Source organism: Glycine max, chromosome 7, assembly GCF_000004515.6.
Source record: "Glycine max cultivar Williams 82 chromosome 7, Glycine_max_v4.0, whole genome shotgun sequence".
NCBI lineage: Eukaryota > Viridiplantae > Streptophyta > Magnoliopsida > Fabales > Fabaceae > Glycine > Glycine max.
In genome coordinates, this window is record NC_038243.2 from 4,185,429 (window position 1) to 4,200,289 (window position 14,861).

A 14,861-nucleotide genomic window follows, 5' to 3' on the forward strand; every position below is an offset into this window, starting at 1 on the left:
AATTGAAATAGATGGGGCAAATACGTGGCGAGTTTAAAACAATGCTAAAATGCCGAATGCAAAGAAAGATCACTCAATTGCAAAACCAGAGGTTCTAGAGGGGATTTTTTACAGACCCATATTAGTATTCAACCAAGAAAACATATACACAGGTAAAATCCAAACCAAACCCACTAAATAATTGCAATCCTAAATTTGTAAGTGGCAGTCCAAATATAAATCTCCCTACTGGCCTACTCTTCTTTTGCCTAATGGATAAACAGATTCCAACAACACATACACAGACACCACCCTACAGCTAATCCTTGTTGACACAATCAGTGTTACAGTCAGCTGTAATTTAATACTACACGAAACCTAAAAAGAACAAAGTTCATGAATCACCACCAGCCTCAGCGACAGGATGATCATGTTGACGTACAAACTGCCCCTTCACCCGAGGCCGCTGCTCTGCCAGTCTTTTCCGGCTTTGATATCGAACCTATACAAGAAATTAGAGTGCTTGTTAATAATATCTTTAGTGAAACATGCTATAGGAGTTTCCAAGCCAACTGCAATCATAGATATAAATTCACCATAAATAATCTTAAAGTAGCCTTTTACTTAGTGCTGGTTATAATACCTTTTTCTCGAAGCATCTCTCTTTCCGCTTCAGTCGAAACTTCACTAGCACTGCTTCTCTTTGACTGGAGCGATGAGGATCTGTCACTCTAAATCCATCATAATTATGACAACCACTATCACTGAAACCATCTGGGGCGTTCTTGGATACTATAGCTGAAGTAGCATTTCCATCATTTCCACTGTCCATGCTTCCATATGCACTACTATTGACATGATTTGCAGCATCATGGCATAAACTATTACCAGCACTCTGATCAGCAACAGGAGAATCATGCCTTGCGTGATCTGAATCAGTATTATCCTTTACATTTTGATTAAGACAAGTAGCATCATTGGAGCAGTCATGTAGTTGATCTGAGTTGTGGCTTTCAGGATAGGACTGGGTGGAGGTACTTGTGGGAAAGGGAGAACTCTCATTCTGGCAGACAGGTTTTGGACTCGACATAGGGTGAATACCAGATTGTGCATAGAACAAAGAAGTGAAAACATTACCATGTCCCTCAGACTTAAGGTTGGAGATAACCCCAGAAACAGGTAAGAGTCCACATTGACTGTTTGATAATTTTGGTGTAACTTGTCCATACTGACAAATGACTGTACCGATCATATTCTCCAGGTTCTGATTTGAGCCACCATACTGACAATTTCCAGAAGTAATTCCAGATAATTTATGGGATTCATGAGAATCCCAACTGAGGTTGTTTACTTCAGGAAATGTAATCGATGGTGTTGAAAAATGAGGCTGCAACAATTTACTATTACTATACCTGCATATAGAAATTGTCATCCATTGTCAGAAAATTTGTGTAATCACAATGCATGTTGATTTTTTGAATGAGTCAATACTCAAAAGGAAAAAAAAAATACTTTAGAATGAAATACTGGATATTGATTTCTCATTATCGAAGGATGAAAGGTTAAACATGGCCTTTATTTTTGGGTGGTGGGGGAGGGGGAACCATAAGAGTGCAGAGATTTAATGTTTGATTAAAAAAGGGGCCAAACCTCAATAGTTTTTACATAGAGATGATTTGATCTATAAACTTAAAAGGAAACAATCCCAATTGATTATTAACAAAGCCTCTTTGAAGAATTTCTCTTATTGATGATAACTGTGCACAAAAACACCCACATATCTGTGGTCTTCAATCTTTTAGATTTTAGAAGCATAACTATATTTACCATCATTTGGATCCTTCCATAGATTATAGGCTCTCAAAATTATGTTTCCGTCTAAATCACCATTTACTCAGCTTTCACCAATACTAATCCTACATATAGAACAGCATAAACAAGACTGAGGAAAGACATGAAAGTACAGGTTAAAATTAAAATAATAAAATTCCATGAAGAACTTCCTTCTGCTGATTAAAATTTGTTTCTTTGATGGTCAGAGGAAATATTGTATGGCATCTGGTTTTGTTAGATATCATTTTAAGAACTAAAGAAGTCAAGAAAACACTGAACTCACCAAGAAAAGGCAGAAGTATTTGAATGGTTCAATCTTTGAGATTCCTCAGTTGCTTCACTTGCTTGATTACCTGAGCTGCCAGGAAAATCACTTCTTAAGGAAAGTTCCAATTGCGTTTCACAATCAAACTTGGTTGTATTACCACCATTGAGACTACAGTTTTCATCAAGGTGCTTTGGAAGATTTCCAACTGTGGCAATCAAGTCAATAGCTCCTTTAGAAGGTTTCACCCGCTCAGCACTGCATCCTTGCATCATACTAACATGAGAATTGTCTCCGTCTAACTCAGATTTTAAGATTTCATCCTCGTTTTCAGTTTCAGGTTCAGCAACACCACAGTCTTGTTCTGGCCTTAACTCTGTTAATTCAGAAGTTTTGTCGCACCTTGCAGCATCTGATACAATTGTAACTGATTTATCTGCATTAAATGTTTTTCATAGACGACACAACAGTCCGTACATTAAAACAACATAAAAACAAATTCTAATCAAAGTGTAAAATAAAATTCGCATACCTTCTGTTTCATCATTATGCTCAGCTGATTCCCTTTCAAATTGGGCAAACTTTTCATGCTTCACCATATCAATTTTGTTCAGTTTAGAACTTTTCAGCGGGGGCACATCCTGCATATTTTCCACATATGTACTCTTGGCTTCAAAAATAGGGGATGTACAAGTGCTCTGCACAAGAGTTTGCATAACTTGGCAATGTACATACTGGGGCACATCCTGCATATTTTCCACGTATGTACTCTCAGCTTCGAAAATTGGTGATGTACAAGTGCTCTGCACAAGAGTTTGCAAGCTTGTAGTTTCTATGTGAAATTTCATGAAGCAAAACTAATCTAGAAAGAATATTTTCCTCCAGCTAAGCAGCTTTGTGATTGCATTGTGCAATAGATTTTAGGTTCCATGTCTTTATTTGTTACTCAAGCCAAGCACTGAGTGAAAAATGTCGATAGAATTTCAGAAATAAAATTGACCAAATTAAAAGTCAATCACTTCACCCTCAACACACCGAAGTCTAAGAAAATTCAAAATTGACATATCCAAGAATCATGTCACAAGACAAATTTGGCAAAATTGAGGCAGAGAAACTTACTTGAGCCTCACTTAATCTCTCGCTGCATTCGTTGTTTTTCTTTGAGGAAGCCACAGAACCACTAGATTTATTGCTTGCAGAATTGTCTTCTGAGGCAGTTTTAAGTTTTTTCGGTGAAAAGGTTGTATTTTGAGTAGGAGTGCTAATCTGAATAAATATTATACAGCAGAGAGGATAGAAAGAATAAGTAAATATACGCTAAAATAGCAAGCCAAGATAAAAGAAGAAAAAAAAATACAAAAAATTATCTCTTTAAACAGGACTGAAAATATGACATACAGCGTGCCTTCTCCATACATGTTGCCACAAGTTCCTAAGCTCATTCTTCCGAATGGGTTTTATAAGAAAATCAACTGCCCCTTTTAACATGCATTTCAATGCCATGCTAACCGAATCATGAGAAGACATCACTGCACACCCATGAGAATAGACATGAGTTCATTAGCCATTTCGATCTAACATCGAGACTAAGAATACAAATACATAATGTCAACATACTTATGACTGGAATGTTTTTACAAATGTCATGCTCCATGATCAAAGAAAGAAGTGCAAATCCAGATATTGCTGGTAGCTCCACTTCTGTTAATATGAGATCTAGCTCAGGTGCCTTCTTCTTCAACGTTTCCCATGCCTTTAATCCATCCGGAACCGCAATAACTACATCGAGTAAAAAGAATACCATTAAGTAATAAACCATGAAAACAATAATGTCAATCTGAAATTGGATCATCCATAATATTTTGCATTATCAGATCCAAAAAATAAAAAATCTTTGTATGGTATTCCATTCTATGATACCAAATTACTACATAAGATGCAAAACTGAAGAGGATCATTTTGGGGATGACCAAATCCAACAAGTGGAAAATTAAACAGAAGCCTCCTTAGAATGATGATGATGCTACCGCAATTATACACGTAAAGTAATTCAGAGACCAGAATCAAAACGGCAGAACACAAATTAAATTTTCGCAACTAATTAAGTAATACAATGCCACAGGAAAAACGACATAAACAGAGAAATCATTAAAAAAAAATAAAAACTCGAGAATTAAAAAGAAGAAAAACCTGTGTAACTGCATTTGCGAAGAAGCGCGGCGATGATTTGGCGCGTGGAATGATCAGCTTCTACAAGCAGCACTCTGAGCACCATCCGCGGCAGAAACCTCTCCCATCGAACCACCTCCGCATTGCTATTCTCCGTCGTCATGGCGCCGTTCAACTCATCCATTCTCGAACAGCAACAGCATGCTTCGTTCCGCAACCACAAAGAATAATAACCCTAATCGATCACAAGGAACCAAACGAAGAAGAAAACAGAGTAAATGAAATTGACTTCATCCTCAATATATATAATAAAAAAATTGAAACCGCCCTTTACTTGCTTGCTTCTTTGTCGAGCTTACGATTCTGATTCACTATCGCTGGCAGCCAGCTTTCGCCCACAACCGCGAAAATCGTCGAAAATATCTTCCCACCAAAATCTCCTCACTAGATCATCGCTACTCTCGTCATGACGTGGCACCATTTCAACCATCCGTTATTATTTTAATATTTGCACATGGGGTCCACCCAATGGACATGTGGCGACGCTACGTCTTCTCTCCCGGCCGATATTTTTCTGCACAGTCATATCCGGTTTTTATTTTATAATACTTTGATCTCGTGGTGTACAGCCTAACACGTGGAGCATCCCAAATTTAATTCAGTTTTTTTTCTTGTTCCTTTCTTCATTTTCACATTCTCTTTTTGCTACATTAATTATATTTAGGTTTAATTATTTTTAACAATTTAATTTATTTTCTAAATTATTTTAAATGACTTAATTTGATTTTTAAAAGATTCAATTTGATCCTCAAATTTTTAAACTAAATTAATTTATTCTTAAAAAAATTTAAAAATTTAATTTGATTCTCAAATTCTTAAAATTGAGTCAATTTATTTTTAAAATTTTTAAAACTTAAGAACAAGAATTATTTAAAATAATTTGTAGATTAAATTGATTTGTTTTTTTTCTTTTTCTAATTTTAAGATTAAATTGAATCTCTTAAAAATTTAAAGACTAAATTAATTTATTTATAAAAATTTGATGAATTTTTTTAATTTAAATACCAAATTCAACTATTTAAAATAAGGTACGAATCAAATTAATAATTAAGCTTATATTTAAGTTGCACGTTGTTTAGTTTAATTGGAACTGGGCAGTGTTCTCTCCCTCGGAAAAGAAAAAAAAGAACTAGGCAGTTCCTGCATATGCATGGCCAGGGAGAGAAAAGGAGGAAAAGGAAAAAAGAGAAGGGAAAATAGTAAAGCGGAAAAAGATTAAAAAAAACAAACAGTAGCTCATACAGTATATAGATTGATGACATGTGTATAGACAAGACATAGATTAGTATATTTTTTTGTTAATAGAAATAAATATTTTAATTTCACATAATAAATATTTATTTTATATAACTAAAATTTATATATTTTTAAATATGTAAATTATATTATAAATAATTTAGTAATATTTTTTTATTTGCAATAATTTAAACATATAAATTATATTTTAAATTTATAGTAAATAATTTATATTATGTATTTATTATATAATATTATTTTTAGCTATTCATAATTTACTATAAAAAAGTTATTAAAAGTGATAGATATTAACAAATGCATTCTAAGGATGTATTTAGTTTAGAAGAGAGAAATGAAAGAGAAAATTTTAAATTAAAATAATGTGTAAAAGATGTGAATTCTATAGAATAAATATAAAATTTCTTTTGTATATTATTTTTCTCCTTCAAAATAAATACACCAAAAAGATATAAAGTTGACTTAGTGTGAAGGGAAAAAAAGGAGAGAGAGAAGTCTTGTGAGCTCCTAATAAAATTTAACAAATTAGCAATTAATATTTATCATAAAATTCTTTATTGAATAATATCCTATGCTTGTGATAATGTCATCCTTATAGAACCAAGTTTAACCTGTTTATCGTGTGTTGCTGAGAAAGTATAAAGGAAAAAGTCTTCAATGGTCTAGCTAGAAAGCACAGTTTTTCCTACTTCCACGCCAATGTTAGAAAAGCAAAGCTGCTATTATATCCAACTCGAACTACTGTTACAGGGCTATTCACAGCATGTTTGGATATGCTTCTAGAAATATATTTTATGTGATTTTTCACGTCTCACAGGAAACTACTTACAGCGTGTTTGGATCCGAGTTGAGGAGCCACATTTTAATGTAAATCACATAAAATGTTTTTTTTAAAAAAAACACACAGAAGCATTATGCTTAAGAGTTGAGACGCCAATCCAAACAGACTATTAATTATAGTTTCTGTGTTTTTTAGCCATTGGACGAGATAAATTGTCTTGCAAACGCATTTCTAAACACAATCACACATGCCATTGTGATGACCTATATAAGGCATCTGTTACTTAGTGTAATAGCTTTACTCTGCATAAGGTTATTCACTTCCCCATTTTCACAATTCTCTGCAACAGTTGTAGCAATGGTAGTAGTATTCATGCCATGGTTAAATTCAAAACTCAAACTGACTCAACTACAATACTTTGATATCACTCACTGCAACTTGAAATACAAGAGAAGTAAAATAGAATGAATCCATATTTTTACTGAACTGCCGAAATGTCAGGCTCACCTCTTCTTTGATATAGCATTTTCTAGTTCAGGAAGAAGTCCCACAAATATGCCTCAGCTATACACACTAGAAGTCTTCATTCATGTAAAAAACCAAAATTGCTGCCATCATTATGCAGACACTAAAGCTCCAGTTAAGGCTCAGTCCTCACTCCTCTCTACACCCTCTTTAACGATTAGTGTACGTCCATAATATTCCTGCAAGAAAGACCAAACTAATTAAAAAAAACAGTAACAAATGAAACAAAATCATAAAGTGGTTGGAAGCAGATTTTACTGTTCCATTGAGAGACATTGCTGCATCACGTTCTGCCTCTGATTGAAAGGAGAGAAAGGCATAGACTCGGCTGTTCCCTTGTTTAAAATCATGCAACACTCTTGCACTAACCACATTTCCAAATCTGCTAAAGAGATCTCTCAACTGTTCAGGTCTAACAGTCTTGGCAAGATTGCCAACATACAGCTTATGAGGTGATTCATAGTATGAAATTCTCTTGGTGGAAGAGTTCATTTTATTAAAACTCCTCCTTTTAGAATTCATCTCAATTGAAAATCTAACCCGCAATTCGCGCCCACCAACATCCTTCAGTCAAAAACAAAAAAAATTTGAATCAAACACCTAGGGCATGATGAATCTAATATAAGCAAGGGAGAGACAGCTTCACACTACTAACTGATCCATCCAATGCAGCAACTGCATTTCTTGCTGAATATATAGATCCCAGTGTCACATAACCACACCCCTTACTTTCATTAGTCTCAGCATCCCGGCAAACCTGAAGTAAAGCAAGTACAACACAATAAAGACAAGACCAAATGATGATTCAGAATTCAGATTATAATGATTAGAAACTTTACTTTATCACACAATTTTCAAATTGGACAAGCAAAATTTGATAATGAAAATCTTGTAACCTATGATATGAGCACGGACGCTTCTTCCCAATGTTGGACACATTTACACTTGTCAGACATTACTAATTAGGTGTTTAATGATTAAATTATATTTTGCCAACTAGACTCTTGGAGTAACACCTCTAAAGGACTATGACACTTGAGTCTGAGCCTCTGTGAAGATGGAAACACACTAATATAATTGAATAAATAAGAGAAACCAAAAGAATAACTAAATGGAAGAAGCTGTGAAAGTGCGAACCTTGCATTATCAACAATGAAAAGGAAAAATAAAATTATTCATAATTGAATGAAAAACACCACCTTAGTTCATGTTTTGAAAATGTTGTAAAAGAAAATTTAAAAACAGGAATAAAAGTAACATTTTAGGATTATTTCAGAAAAATACATAAACTAAAATTTGAAACAAAAACATAAGACTTTTTTATTTTGCTAAATTGGGCGAGCTAACGTATTATATATATATATATAATCGCAAAAGAAATTGATATTAAAAATCCTCAAAATGAGAAATGTTAATAGTACTTTATCTGAAACTCTCTTTACAAGATTTTGCTTATGATGGGCTATAATTAATTGAAAATTATAATTTTTGATAGATTTTATTTTTCATTGAATGATTTTCTCTCTGGATTTATTTATATTAAATAAGAAACAAATTTAGCAAAATTAATAATATTCAATAAATTCTAAAAAATCATAAAGAAAGTCTTTTGAGACAGAGTATTATAACGTTTCCATCGGATGCTTGCAAAGCAACTGGGTATTGGAAGCAACATTGCTACCAAAGCAACCGCCACGCTACGGCTTCCTCGACACAATTGCTAGGTAAAGCAACATTAGTTTACATTATTAAATTAATAAAAAAATAACACATATAATTATTTAAAGTTGCTTGTCACTCATAAAAAGTTATTTTGCGATAAAAACATTATTGGTGGAGATTTATTATTTAAAGTTGTTTGTATTGAGAAAAATAAGAGTAAATGAGGTGGAAATTAAAAAAGAAGGGAAGTGAACCTCGACAGATAGAATGGTTCCATAGGGCCTGAACATATCAAGCAAGTATGTTGCGTCACATCTTCGGGGCAGGTTGCACACGTACACTTCACACGCTTTTCCAAGCCTCTTGTCTCGTTCTTCTTCGTCCTCCAAAACGTCATCGTTTCGAGGGTGGACATATTCTTCTCTGTAAAGCCGTTCTTCAACCACCTCCTCCTTAGTTTTCCTCATAGGAGAGAAAGAAGAAGAAGAAGAAGGTTCTAGAAATGTGCGCGAACGCTTTGGATACGCGAACTGCAAAACGAATCGTTTCACTTGAGGATTGCACAGTTTCGGGGTGAGCACGGAAGAAGAAGAAGAAGAGGGTGTAACAACGAAGGGTGGCATTTTCTTTTTTTGTTTTACCCACCCAAAACTAAAAGGAAAGGATGAGAATTAGAGAAGCGGAGGATAAGTTTAAGGCACCCGTAACGTTAAGCAGTTCACTATCTCCCCATTTATTATTACTATTATATATCAGTATTTGTAAAATATAAATAAAATATGGAAAATGCAAATTAAAAATTATTTTGGAAATTTATTTTAATTGACAGAAATATGTTTTGGTGATAAATTATAAGTATTTTGTTATATGTATTGTTGAATGGAAAAATAAATAAATATTTGTTTAATTTGGTGTGAAAGTTTATGAAATATGATTTATTTACAATTAAATTAGTACCAATTAGATATTTTTTAAACATTACATGTATTTTAAAAAAAGTTAACTTTAACTTTAAAGATAAGAGTTAATAAAAGTATGAATAGCAACATTTTGTACGTAAATCTTATATATTAACTTTATTTATTTAGAACTTAGAAGTACTCTTCAATAAATAATAAATAGGAAAAATAAGAAAACGAATTTTGTTACTAATTAGTTTTTAACAATTCTTTGTCCTTCATCAAATTTTTAAGTGGTTCTAACAAATGACTAAACTAATTCATCTAAGAATTATTTTCCCCTTCTTAAAGTCTCATAAAAATCTTACAAAAATAATTTTGGGTGATAATCTATTAGACCTATAATGACATATTTGTAGTGATATTAACACATTTTTTAACACCAATTATTAATGATGTGTTTTTTTTTTTTGAATTACTATAGTGTGAGGTTTGGTTTTTCTAACTGAAAAGTCAAACCTAATCAAAATTTATGTTTCAATTATTCAATTACTATCAAACAAAAGTTGATGAGAATTGATGCAAAAAAAATCTATTTAACTAACATTGTTGAGATCAGTAAAAACAAAAAAACTAACATTGTTGAGTAGTACTAGTACCCCAAAAGTAACTTTAATTATTGCAAAAAAGAAAAACCCTAAGTTTCATTGCCGTGTTTTAGCAAAGGCCAAAAGCATAGAACACTGAACAGTGCAACTTGCTACTTAATACATGTTTGGTTCTCATTCATTTATAAGAAACATTCTTATTTTTTCAAAAAGACCCACAACATTTTAATTATAAGCTATTTTAAATACATAAACAAGAAAAAACATCAAGTGTTGCAGTGTAGTGTGTAGATAGACCAAGACGAGTTCACGAATAAATTGATAGAAAACAAGAACAAAGAGGAACAACTAAAATTTTATTATACAGCGTTGGTAGAGGCTACAATCTAATTCTGGAGATTGTCATTCTTGCCACTAGTTCCACAAACAATGATAAATATAAGACACGTAAAACCAAATTACCAACCTAAAGAACAAATCCTGTTTATATTAGACATTGTGTAACATTTGATCACTAAATAAGCCATATGAAAAGAACACTCATACAATACTGAAAGATTAGACATGAGCTGTGCCTTCAGTGAATTTTGGATCCTCACATCTATACCTGCCATCTGGTCCGATTCCAAAGCCTTTCGGATCAGCAAAGACATTCTCCAGAAGCTGACTGCGGGGTGGAAGAGGGCTGCTGTCTGCAAACTCAACAGCGTCCTCGAGGATCTCGTCGATTTTCTTCTCTATGGCCTTCAATTCTTGCTCATTGGCTAAATTGTTCTCAATAAGGTATTGCTTCAATGCGGTGATGGGGTCCCTACCAGCATAGTGTTCCTTCTCAGCTGCCAAAGCAGAAACAGATTAACGATTCAATAGTTATTAACACTAGTCATACATAAGTAGAAAACATGGTTATTTATTTAGGAGCACAGCTTAAAAGGGTACCATGCTAGAACAACTAAGAAACTGAAACCTTCACATTTCAGTGTAATTTGAATAACATAAAGGCATAAAAATGGCCAGTAAAAACAACTGAAACCAAACTAACAGAATAAACAATCACTACTCTTCAGCCAACACTGAAATATGGAGTTGGATTACAATACAAAAGTTCAAACTATCCAGACTGGAGTCTTACTTTTATATCCCAGGTAACTGCAAACCCTTGCAACAAGGTTGATTGATTTGTTTTTTTAGTTTCATTTTTTTTTCTTTTTATAAAATACTACTTAGAGAAAAAAAGCCTGATAACAATAAAGGAAACAAAATCTTGTGTGCTCAGTACCATCAATGAACCAGTGCTAGAGATGAAATATACTGTGCGAGTATATCGAATGAGTTGGTTATCCATTTTTTGGCTAAATGGCAAACCAATCAAATCTTAATTTACATAGCTTGGGGTAGAATATATAAATGCTTATACGAATTGGTTCAGCATTCACATAAATCTTCTCCTTTAAATGAAGACCATATTTATAATTTTATGTATACTCTCAGCCAGGTTAATAACAGCAGTAATCTTCGTTTCAACTCCACTTACAATTGGCTTTTAAAACTTTTTTTTAATGAAGATATGTAGCTAAGGAATCAAAATGTATTGTAGTCAAGCCTAAACATTTTTTGAAAAACTATTCCAAATTTGAGGATAATAACTAAAGTTCAAGAAATTGTTTGTTTAGGCCATTGAACTCTTCACCAATTAAGCATAATACTTTTACACTGTTAAAAGGTTTAGAATGCAACCGCAAGTTCAACTCCATCAATTAATATTGCTAATCTAAGACTAAGTTAAGGAAAAAAATATATAGTAAATGGATTATGCACAGTGCAACTGAAGATAAATACGACCAGAAATGCAAAGAAACATCAGCACATGTACTTCAAAATTAAGAACATAGGGAGAGAATATATTATCTAAATAGATGCTCACCAGGGTCACGAAGCTCATCGGGATCAGCCAATGAATGCCCTCTAAATCTATAGGTCTCACATTCCACTAGAGTTGGTCCATCTCCTCTTCTAGCCCTTTCAACTGCCTCCTTTGCCACCTCTCTGACCTTCAAAACATCCATCCCATCTACATGAACCCCTGGCATTCCAAATGCCGGCCCTTTCTTCCATATCTGAGGATCTGAAGTTGCCCTGAGATGCGACATCCCAATAGCCCACAAATTATTCTCCACCACAAACACAATTGGCAATTTCCACAGAGCTGCCATGTTCAGGCATTCATAGAACTGCCCATTATTACAAGTCCCATCTCCAAAAAATGCCAATGTCACATGATCACAATCTGCCTGCTTCAACACCTCTCTTCTGTACTTGCTCGAAAATGCAGCCCCGGTGGCCACCGGAATTCCTTCACCAATGAAGGCAAATCCACCAAGCAAGTTGTGCTCTTTTGAGAACATATGCATTGAACCACCTTGACCTCGGCAGCACCCTGTCGCCTTCCCAAACAGTTCACTCATCACTTGCCGAGATGGGACCCCCTTACTCAATGCATGAACATGATCTCTGTAGGTGCTCACTACAGAATCTTCCTTCTTCAGAAGCTTGATGAACCCAGTTGACACAGCCTCTTGGCCATTGTACAAGTGAACAAAACCAAACATTTTGCCCCTATAATACATCTCAGCGCACTTGTCCTCAAAAAACCTCCCTAATATCATGTCTTCATAGAGTTCCAACCCTTCCTCTTTTGTGACAAGCTGCATTCATAAATCCAGACAAAAAAAATCTCAAAACACTTATACCCAAACAAAAAATTCCAAACTTACATATATTATCAGTAGCAAAACACCACTATTTTTAATAATCTGAACTTCTGAATCCAATTGGGCAAATAACACACAAAACTAAACCCATATAAAATAAGACAACTTAAATACGGTGCTTTTGGTGTTGTTTTCCAATCAGAAATGGAATTTCACATCGCTAATTTGTGCAATAAAATTTTCCATTAAAGGTGAGAATAGATTACCAATGCAAAACTCCAATTCTGATTGAAAAACAGCACCGAAAACACTTACAGAACATCTAAGTTTTGTCCTATAAATATACATCATCATAGTGTGAAGTAACTAGACATCTGAAAGAGAATAAACAGTAACCCAAATAATAAATAAATAAAAGCATCGACATTTGAATCATTCATCTCTCATAAACCCAATCGGGTCCAATTCCAATGAGCTTAATTGAGTGAAATTTTAATTTTTTAACCCAATTGAACTGTTAAGTAACTACACATCTGAAAGAGAATAAACATCAACCCAAATAACAAATTAATAAAAAGCATCCACATTTGAATCACGCAGCTCAAAAATCCAAATGTGTCCACCTCAAATGAGCTGAATTGAGTGGAAAAAATTAACTTTTTGAACCAAACCCATTTGAGAGAATCTATATCCATCCACAGAAAGCAGAGATTTTTCAAGCAAAAACGAAGAGACAAGGACAAAGGGTCACCAGATTGGAGGTTCGTTCGAGAAGAACAGCAGCAGCAGGGGAAGAAGAAGCACGAGGGTGAGCATGAGGCCTAGCGAGAGCATTGAAGCGAAGAAGCTTGCGAGTGGATCCAAGGAAGGAGGAAGAAGGGTTGGGTTTGGAGTGATCGAAGGAGAAAGAGAGAGGCTTGTCATTGGATCTGGGGGTGGTGGAAGTGAGAGGGAGAGGAGAAGGTGAAAACTTGGTTGCAGTGAAAGACATTTTGGTCTCGCTGCAACAAAGAGCCAAAATCAATGTTTATAGTGTTGTTATTATGTGATGAATTGAAGGGAAGTTGAACCAAAGAAGTGGGTGTTATTATATAGAAGAGAAGTGGCAGAAAGAAGGTGAGTGAAGGGGGCGGAAGAAACGAGGGACTGAGACTTGGAGATAACCGTCTTAGGCGTGTTGGGTTGAGTGGCTTTTGCTTTTGCCTATGTAATGCAATGTTTTCTATGACTATAAACAAACAATAATATTTTATTTATTGCGTATTCATCAATTTTACTAACTAATCACAATTACAATTAGTTATCAGTCGAATGTTAGAATATTGATATGATAAAATAATTTATTAAATTCTTATAATTTAAATTTAAGTTGTAGATATATAAATTTAAGTTATAAATAATTTAATAGATGATAGAGTTTGTTATCTCTTTAATATGACATATTTTATAAGAAAAAATATTTTATATGAGAGTGAAATAATTAATTTGAATCATATAATTATATATGAACTATTAAGATTTAATATTAAAAAATCATATAACTTTCTAAAAAACTCACTTGATATTGATCGTTGATATTATTATATTATTCAATTTTATTTCTCTTATTAGAATAAAATATCTCTCTCATATAATATATATATATATATATATATATTTATAAAAATTATATAAAAGTATTTGGACGACACTTGCAATTGAACATGAATAAAATTGAAGTCATTTTATCTTTCTATACAGAAAATCCTTTCCAATTTTATTCACAATGTTTAAACCTTAAACTTTACTTAAAAGATTTGAACATAATTTTACTTAAATCAATGATATATTAATTAATTGAATCAAAATATAAATATTTTAACAAATGCAAATTTTTTTACACCAACATTGTAAATTGTCATATATGTTAAAATATTGACTTTTATAATATTTATTTTAACATAATATAAAAATTACAATTTCTTAATTGTTATTTAAGATTATTAGAGAACAAAACTGCTTAAAAAATTTAGAGAGTTTAAAAAATTGTTAAACCATATTACTTGTATAAAAACTTAAAGTGAAATTAAACTCATTGAAATTGATATTTTTTTAAAAAAAAAAAACTCATTGAAA

General features: G+C 33.2%; 3 protein-coding genes across 12 annotated transcripts; all 3 read right to left on the reverse strand.

Moving 5' to 3' along the window:
- Nucleotides 1-57: 57 nt before the first annotated feature.
- LOC100791698 (two-component response regulator-like APRR9) lies at nt 58-4,732 on the reverse strand. 10 transcript variants are annotated; one of them, XM_041017274.1, is made up of 9 exons: nt 4,581-4,732; nt 4,268-4,481; nt 3,695-3,856; nt 3,476-3,606; nt 3,197-3,343; nt 2,610-2,823; nt 2,096-2,489; nt 623-1,391; nt 58-481 (listed from the first exon to the last, which is right to left on the reverse strand). In XM_041017274.1, the coding sequence occupies exons 2-9, from the start codon at nt 4,428-4,430 to the stop codon at nt 374-376; spliced, it is 2,088 nt and encodes a 695-aa protein (XP_040873208.1). In that variant the 5' UTR covers nt 4,431-4,481; nt 4,581-4,732; the 3' UTR covers nt 58-373. The 10 variants fall into 10 exon arrangements, with proteins under 10 accessions (XP_040873208.1, XP_014633216.1, XP_014633215.1 ...); XM_014777730.2 differs by having other exon boundaries at nt 2,096-2,513; XM_014777729.2 differs by having other exon boundaries at nt 2,610-2,880.
- A 1,910-nt stretch (nt 4,733-6,642) lies between these two features.
- Nucleotides 6,643-9,246, reverse strand: LOC100792560 (33 kDa ribonucleoprotein, chloroplastic). Its single transcript, XM_003528718.5, has 4 exons — nt 8,783-9,246; nt 7,522-7,623; nt 7,125-7,430; nt 6,643-7,045 (listed from the first exon to the last, which is right to left on the reverse strand). The coding sequence occupies exons 1-4, from the start codon at nt 9,149-9,151 to the stop codon at nt 6,989-6,991; spliced, it is 834 nt and encodes a 277-aa protein (XP_003528766.1). The 5' UTR covers nt 9,152-9,246; the 3' UTR covers nt 6,643-6,988.
- Nucleotides 9,247-10,372: 1,126 nt separating this feature from the next.
- On the reverse strand, nt 10,373-13,946 carry LOC100793091 (pyruvate dehydrogenase E1 component subunit alpha-3, chloroplastic). The gene is made up of 3 exons (XM_014777731.3): nt 13,498-13,946; nt 11,960-12,740; nt 10,373-10,871 (listed from the first exon to the last, which is right to left on the reverse strand). Exons 1-3 carry the CDS (start codon nt 13,735-13,737, stop codon nt 10,594-10,596), a joined length of 1,299 nt encoding a protein of 432 aa, XP_014633217.1. The 5' UTR covers nt 13,738-13,946; the 3' UTR covers nt 10,373-10,593.
- Nucleotides 13,947-14,861: the final 915 nt, after the last annotated feature.

Bases quoted from the DNA above. Each gene is read 5' to 3' on its own strand.
- LOC100791698 (XM_014777726.2), bottom strand. From the start codon at position 4,430: ATGGATGAGTTGAACGGCGCCATGACGACGGAGAATAGCAATGCGGAG. The intron at 3,344-3,475 runs GTATGTCATATT...ATATTTATTCAG, and splicing joins ATGTATGGAGAAGGCACGCT to ATTAGCACTCCTACTCAAAA. The intron at 2,514-2,609 runs GTATGCGAATTT...CATTTAATGCAG, and splicing joins GCATAATGATGAAACAGAAG to ATAAATCAGTTACAATTGTA.
- LOC100793091 (XM_014777731.3), bottom strand. From the start codon at position 13,737: ATGTCTTTCACTGCAACCAAGTTTTCACCTTCTCCTCTCCCTCTCACT. The intron at 12,741-13,497 runs GTGACCCTTTGT...TTATGAATGCAG, and splicing joins TCGAACGAACCTCCAATCTG to CTTGTCACAAAAGAGGAAGG. The intron at 10,872-11,959 runs GTGAGCATCTAT...CTGCTTTGGCAG, and splicing joins CGATGAGCTTCGTGACCCTG to CTGAGAAGGAACACTATGCT.
- LOC100792560 (XM_003528718.5), bottom strand. From the start codon at position 9,151: ATGCCACCCTTCGTTGTTACACCCTCTTCTTCTTCTTCTTCCGTGCTC. The intron at 7,431-7,521 runs GTTAGTAGTGTG...TTTTGACTGAAG, and splicing joins TTGCTGCATTGGATGGATCA to GATGTTGGTGGGCGCGAATT. The intron at 7,046-7,124 runs GTAAAATCTGCT...TCTTTCTTGCAG, and splicing joins CAATGTCTCTCAATGGAACA to GAATATTATGGACGTACACT.